This window comes from Charadrius vociferus, unplaced genomic scaffold, assembly GCF_000708025.1.
Source record: "Charadrius vociferus isolate BGI_N301 unplaced genomic scaffold, ASM70802v2 scaffold676, whole genome shotgun sequence".
NCBI lineage: Eukaryota > Metazoa > Chordata > Aves > Charadriiformes > Charadriidae > Charadrius > Charadrius vociferus.
In genome coordinates, this window is record NW_009648661.1 from 50,350 (window position 1) to 58,211 (window position 7,862).

Here is a 7,862-nt window from a genome sequence, read left to right on the forward strand (position 1 = left end):
GGTGGGTGTACAGTGCACCGCAGCATCGGTGTGTAACGCTTGTGCAAAGCAGGTGTGCATCGCACAAGTGAGCGCCAAGCACAAATGTATGCAGAGTTGCCACTTTCCCCCCCTCCCCCCCATGTCCCGTCCCAGCGCATCTGTGCCCCAGGTGTGAGCGCTTCTTGTCACAGCCCTGGGCCGGGTGGCTCTTGGTGGCGCACGTAATGTGTTTTTGTTCTCTTGTCTTCGTGGTACTTGGTTTGCAGAGATGGGCTGTGCTCTCCTCCCTTCCTTCTTTGCCCTCCCATCTGCGATGGAAGAAGTTTCCTTGGAAGAAGAGCGGCCTTGTGTTCTATAAATCGGTCTCCAAAGGGGTGAACTTAAAGGACTGAGGTTACTGTCGGTTATTTCATGCCAGTGGTAGAAAGCAGACTTGCAAAAAAACCTCCTGAAAACTTGTCTGCTGAACACAGAAAAACCTGTTCCCTTCTCCTCCCTTTTTGACCTTGTGAAGGAGGGAAAAAGGAACAATCCCGTGTTTTCCCGCTCTTAAAAATAAGGCTGTTAGAAGACAGACTTGTTTTGAGCCTGAATTTAAAAGTGCGTTTCAGCATCAGCCTTTGTGTGCTCCCAAACCATTTTTTCCATGGTATACTGCGACAGCCTGTACGTAGCACAGCCTCTTTTAAAGACAGAAGGGTGAGATTTTTTTATTAACTAAATATTTAAATTGAGCAAAATGCATGTGGTTGAGAAGTTCCCTTTCTGGAGCATATCTCACCTTTTTCCTCCAGGGGTGGCAGATGTGGCTGTGGCCTCCCCCTCCCCTGGGGCTACCCGCTGGCTGGGGCTGACTACTGTCCCCCGCCCCAGTTTAAAACTGCGGGGGGTGTGTGTGTGTGTGTATGCGTGTGGAGCCCAAGGTTTGCAAGGTGAGGCTGGGTAAGAGTTTTGTCTCTCAAAAAGCAAATCATAGCATCGTTTCCTTGTCTGGAGGGTTTGATTTTGGATCCCTGCAAATGATTCAGTTTTGCTTCTAAAGTAGTTTGGCTGGCTTGTAAAGCTGGGGGATGGCTCGCTCTCATCTGTGCCTGCGCAGACCTTGGCGTGGGATGTGGGAAGCTGATCTTTTGGCTTTTCCCCAGCAGGAATTGAACTTTCACATGGTGTATATATATACTTCTAATTACTCTTCATCCCTATTTAGAGCTTGTGTATAGCTTGATATGACAGAAGTGATCTGAGACGCTCCTTTTCCTGTGTCCATTCTGTGTTCTTACTGAGTCCTGTGCTTTGTTTCCTCTGGGTCCTTATTTAAAAATACTCTGTGAGTGCTTCTGTCATTGCATGATAAGAGCCTTACTCTATAAGGACCCTCTCCACAAAAGGTCCTGCTCAGTGGATGCCTGCTGGGGCCGGGCTTTCCCACTGTTTCGTGTTTGAGATGTGATGGAGCTGCAGCCAGTGTTGATGAGAGCCGGTGGTGAGCAAAGCAGTGCTCCTGCAAGGTGTTTCTGCTCTGGTGTTGCCATCACTCGCCACTCATGGATGCAGTTGAGGGCTTTGACATGCCTCAGCACAGCCTGAGATTTGCTGGGTGCGGACTGCCCGGGGAGAGCAGCCTTGTCCCCCCCACAGGGCAAAGACACCCCATTGTCAGCCCTGCCACAGGCCCTGGCCTTTGCCAGTTGTCCTCTCCTGGGGCTACCGAGGAGTGCAATCTGGGGCCACCTGTGTCTCATTCAGGCCAGCTGTGCAGACTTCCCTTCTGGACTCTTCTGCACAACCAGGCAGTAAAGGAGAGCTTGGATTGGTTCAGGTGTAGCTTTAGGGAAACAGCCCTAGCTCAGTGGTCCATATCCCTACACCCTAAAGGCATCGGGATGCCTTTGTCTGAGGGAACCGACAAGTCAGCTCTTGGGAACTTAAGTTTTCCAGGGCAGTGCGGTAGCCAGTGCTGTCTGTCTGCCATACTATATTAACGCTTTGATGCAATCTACATTTCCTTTTTAAAATGTGTTATTTTCCTATTTTGAGATTATTCGTTACAGTAACCTTTGCATAAGTTTATCAATTTAAATAGACCTCAGTCCAAACATGAGGCTGTTCAGTGAACGCCACTACCTTTGCTTATGTCATTGCCCGAGGATAAACATTTCAAGTCAGTAGGTAGACCCAAGTGTTTAGCTTTTTTACAGCTTTGAGCATCTCCCCTGTAATTACAGTCTCTTAACATTTTCCCTTCTCAACTTTTCTGTGCTCAGCTGCTTCTCAGTGTACCTTGTGCAGGCAGCAGAAATGAGAAAATGAGCTGTGTTCACATGGTGGAGTGTGTCTTCCCCCAGGGCTGGTGTGAAAGACACTTTCCTTTGCACACCTGCAGCAAGGCACTGGTTAAAGCAGTAATTAATCTTGACCTCCCACTGAACTGGCTTTTTGGGAGCAAGTATATTCACAGGTTTAATCTTTGTGTTTTTACATGGCACTTTTTAGGAAATAAGATTTGGTGCAGCTGTCATGCTGATATAAATTATCCATCAAAACTAGGTGATAGAATGGACAGATACACAATCTGCAGCTTATGTCGTACTGGTCTGTAGCCTACCAGATACAGATTTTAAAAAGGGTGGGCAGCACCAGTGGCTTCAGGAAAACTAGACATTGTGTTTTGACTGCCGAATGATAACCCTTAGGACTCTTGTTGCCCAAGCAGGGAGCAAAATGTGAGTAAAGAAGATGATGTCTATCTCCAGATTGAGTGAAACACAGTTGTGGGATCTGAAGGTCCTCCCCTGCAAGATGTAAAACGGGTGTCTAGAGCTAACCTGCTCAGGAACAAGTTGTGGCTGTTTTCCTCCACTCCCATAACATTGTGAGGCTAGAGAAGGTACAAACCTAGATACTTGTCACCAGCACACTCCGATGAAGAAGCAGGAAATCCAGGCCGGCCATCGAGGAGGTGGATTTCAAGGGGGATTCTGATTCACTGTGAACAGAGAATAGTTTCTTTGAGAATTCAGCACAATAGCAGCTATTTTCAAATGTTAAAAAAGCAAGGTGAAGTCACTCGGATAGAAGGAAAGTCTCAGATGTCTCCCATCACAGTATGAAGCAGATGTGGTCTGAAATGTTCCCTTCCTGTGTTTGCTAACTGCAAATATTATCAACACTGATTTATTAACCATAATGGGTATTTGCACTTGCTATGCAATAAACTCATCTAAAAGCTCACTCATGAAAAACATGTTACTGCAGGTACCCCATTTTGCTCATCAGCCCAGACATCAAACGTTTTCTTCACGGGGATGATGGGAGGTGCTGGATGAACCCATTTGCCAGAGGCTTTTGCGCCTTTTTGGTGATATTTTGCAGTACACAGGAATATCCCATTTCTCGGCTGGGGTAGCCCTTGACTACAGTGGTATCTTAGCGAAGAGCTTCGCTCCCAAAAACTTGAACCTTTACCTTCCTAACAATTTCAACTGTAGATTTTGGGGGTGAACAGCTGCCATGCAGCTGAACAGCCTGCTTTCTATAAGGATGCAACTGCTGTAATAATGTGACCATCAAATGCAGCTTAGTCTCCGTTTATGAGAGCACTGCAAATGTGTCTGTACTTGCATTGATAGGAGGAAAGGGGGACTTTGCACGACACGCTCTGCGGAAACAGCGGCAGAACTCTTACTGCCATTACATACTGCCTCAACCATACCGTTTTGTCTTTCATCAGCGCCTGCACCTCCCAAAGTTTCCTTCCCTGGGTTTGTTTTATTTTAGGCTGAGAACTGTTGCTTTTAGGTTGTCCAGAACTGGGGATATCAAGGCTGTTACTTTCGTTCTGGTTGGGCAGGAGAGATGAATATGTAGGGAAGAACCAGAGCTGTGCCTGTGCCATCCTAGTTTTGCACACAATTGGAATTGGGTCCTTTTCCGTATTGTCTAAACAAGAGGCTAATTAGTCAGCAAGCTCGAGCTCCTGGAGGATAATTAAGCTTTATAACTGTGGGTTCTCTTTCGTTGATGAGAAAGAGGAGACAGTACCCTCAGAGCCTAAGAATGCTGCTCTGCAGCTACTGTGCTGTACCTCATAATTGATCTATTGTTTTAACAGCAGATAATTCCTCATTTCCTCATAATTACTTCTTTTTAGTGCCTCACGCTGTATCCTGATATTAGCTGTAATCACTGATAATTTACCCTGAAGCCAATCAAAATCTGCAAAGCAAAATATTGGCCTTGGTGAGCATTTATGCTTTCAGATAAAATTCTCTTTTGTTGTTGTCAAGAGGAATCAAGCCATTGTAGTTACACATTTTTTGGATGTGGGTGTTGAACTGGGTATAAACTTGTTTGGTTTTGTTGCTGTTCATTTATGTTAATGACTGACTAGTGCCGAAAGACAAAAAGAGCTACTGCTGAATCCTGTTTCTGTGTTTTTGCCCATAGAGGCATTGTATTTATTTGGTTTCAGGGGATTATATTACTCAAAAGGTAGTGTGTGGTGCTTTAGATTCTGAATGCCTGTTGGCCCTTGCCTGTAGAGAGTTAGCTTTTATGAGCTTGAAAGCCTCTGGCCCTATTTTATGAAATTACGGCTCACTCTCATACTTTGTGAGCTCGATTTTCCTCAAAGTGGCTTTCTTCAAGTTACTGTTGATTTATACCAACTTATATTGGTGACGGGAGAAGTGAATCATACTCTGCATGTGTTGCTTTTAGGAGACTAGCAGTGAGACATTACATAATGCCAGGTTTGGTTTGGCCTTCTCCCCCCCCCCCCCTCCCTTTTAAAAAGCCTTCCTGTTCTGCCTTCAGCATTTGCTGCTTGAAGAACTGATGAGCTGCTCTGGGCATACAGCTGAGCCCTCACAAACTGTGCTGCTTTGAGCCTAAAGCCCTTAAGATCAAAGTGGTTGAGGCTGGAAGGGACCTCTGAAGGTCATCTTGTCCAACCGCCCTGATCAAGGGGGCCATCTGGGCCATCTAAACCCAGTTGCCCTGTACCATGACCAGATTTCTTTTCAATATCTCCAAGGGTGGAGATTTAACAACCTCCTTGGGCAACCTCTGTCAATGCACTGTCACACTCACAGTAAAGAATTGTTCCTTAAGTTTAAAGAGAACATCCTGTGTTTCATTTTGTGCCCCTTGCCTCTGGTCCTGTCACTGGGCATCAGTGAAAAGAGCCTGACTCCACCTTCTTTGCACCCTTCCTTCAAGTATTTATATATATTACTAAGATCCCTCCCCCCTAGAAACTTCTCTTTCTGGGCTGAACAGTCCCATCTCTCTCAGCCTTTCCCCATAGCAGAGATGCTCCAGTCCCTTCATCATATTAGTGATGCTTTACTGGACTCTCTCCAGTACATCCATGTCCCTCTTGTTCTGAGGAGCCCTGAACCAGACAGCACTCAGGTGTGGCCTCATCAGTGCTGAGTAGAGAGGAAGGATCACCTCTCTGCTTGCAACACTCCTCCTACTGCAGCCCAGGATACCATTAGTGGCACAAGGACACTCTGCTGACTCACCATCAGCTTCATGTCCACTAGGTCCCCCAGGGCCTTTTCTGCAAAGCTGCTTTCCAGCCAGAAAGCCACCAGCCTATACTGGTGCCTGGGGTCTTCCCTCCCCAGGTGCAGGACTTTGCACTGATTCTTCATAAGGTTCCTGTCAGCCCATTTCTCCAGCATGTCAAGGTCCCTCTGGATGGCATCACAACCCTCTGGCTTACCAGCCACTCCTCCTCATGTGAGGTCACCTACAGACTTACTGAGAGTACTCCCTGGCCCATCATCCAGATCATTAACAACATTAAACAGAACTGGACCCAGTATTGACCCTTGGGGTACACTACTGATCACTACCCTCTGGACACAGTCATTCATCCATCTCACTACCTGCTCATCCAGTCACTACCGTCAATAGTGTGCTCACGTTTTCCCTGGCCTTTCTTTTGTTACCTGTGTACTTATTCAAGCCCCTCTTGTCTTTGACAGCCCTTGCTAGGTACTATTCAGCTGTACTTTGCCTGTCATAACCTCATCCCCAGCTGTTCAATTTTTCTGCATTCTTCCCAACCTTGCTTCCACCCTCTAACACTTAATTTATCTGTGTTTGAACTTTGCCAAGAGTTACTTAATCATCCACACAGGCCTCCTGGCATTTTTGCCTGACTTGTTTATCTGTTGGGAAGGAACTCTTGAGCTTTGAGGAAGTGATCCCTGAATACTCACCAGCATTTTTGAGCCCCTCTTCCCTTTGGGGCCTTGCCCCATGGGACACTTCCAAGCAGATCTTCAAAGAGCCCAAAGCCTGCTCGCCTGAAGTCCAAGGTTGTGAGTTTGCTCCTTACCTTCCTCCCTGCTCTTCAGATCCTGAACTCCACTATCCCATGGGCATTGCAGCCAAGGCAGCCTTTGACCTTCACAGCCCAAACAAACCCCTCCTTATAGGGGAGTATGAGGGCCAGCAAAACACCTCTCTTGAGCTTCCTTATCACTTGGGTCAGGAAGGTGTCATCAATGCACTCCAGGAACCTCCTAGATTGCTTATGCTGTGCTGCTGCATTGTCCCTCCTGCATATGGCAGTGTGGTTGGAGTTCCCCATGAGGACTAGGGCCTGCAAACATGAGGCTGCTTCCAGCTGTCTGCAGAAGGCCTCATGCGCTTGTATTTCTATCTACTACAGTGTCACCCTTAACTGTTTTCGATTTAATCCTCACCCATAAGCTCTCAGTGGGCTTCTCATCCAGCCCCAGGCAAGTCTCCCTGCATTCCCTCTGTTCTCACATTGAAGGAAACTCCACCATCTTCCTCTTCCCCACGTCTTTCCTACAGAGCCTGCATGCCTCCACTGCAACACTCCAAGTGTTCCAAGTTGTGGGAACCATCCCACCACATATATGTGGTCCCAAGAAGACTGTAGCCTTTCAACTGCACACAGGTTTCACACCATGTTTGTTCCCCACACTGTATTCACAAGCATACACGCGCTTCAGAGAAGCGCTTCAACACGCTTACTTCCCAGAAAGGGTTTGGGGGGATTTTCCCATAATGGTACCTCATAGGTGTGTCTTTGCTTACATGCAAATACTAGAAGTGACCCCACTTAAGCCTCATTTTGTATTACTTTTGTGATCCCTTCCTGTTACATAACCCCACGCCCTTTGCTCATTAACCCCATCCATAACTTTCACAGCGCTCCTGGTAACTATCCCTGCCATATCATAACTAATTTGAAGGCCTCCCTATAAGATCAGCCATCCTACTAGCAGATATACCTTTTCCCAGCTTGGTGTGGTAGATGCCATCCCTCCCAAGCAGATGCTGCTCCAAAAGCAGAATCCCATGGTCCTAAAACTCAAAAGCCTGTCACCAGCACTAGTTCTGTAACCAACTACTCACCTGCACTGAGGAGAACATCACCAGGTCCCCCAAGCCTTTGACTGCTGCCCCTAGTTCTCTGTAGTCACTTGACGCTCTCCAGGTTCTCCCCGATAGTATCGCTGATGCCCAGATGGAAGAACAGCAGGGGTAGCAGTCAGAAGAATGGACAAGCCCAGGCAGTCCCTTCGCAACACCCCAGCTCTGGGCCCCCACCAGGCAGCAAGCCTCTCTAGATGATAGAGCGGTGAGTGTGTCCCCCCTGCAGCAAGGAATCATCCATTACAGTCACTCACACATTCTTCCCAGAGGTCTTGCATGGTTTAGGGTCAGGTGGCCCATATCTTTTGCTTAAAGGCACATCTGGTTCTCCTTTTAACACCAGTGGTAAACCTGTTTTGTAGCTACAAGCCCTTAGGTGGGGTAGGAACTTTCTTTTTAGTGCCACAAGTCACCCACTTCTATCCTCCCCCTTCTCCAGTGGTTTCACTCACCTT

General features: G+C 47.2%; 1 protein-coding gene across 1 annotated transcript in view; it reads right to left on the bottom strand.

Moving 5' to 3' along the window:
* CCNG2 (cyclin G2) overlaps positions 1–5,522 on the bottom strand; it is a 26,462-nt gene extending 20,940 nt beyond the window's left edge. The window contains exon 1 of the mRNA XM_009886488.1: positions 5,511–5,522. Within this exon, the coding sequence (XP_009884790.1) occupies positions 5,511–5,522 (12 nt within the window). The remainder of the gene's footprint in view (positions 1–5,510) is intronic.
* Positions 5,523–7,862: the final 2,340 nt, after the last annotated feature.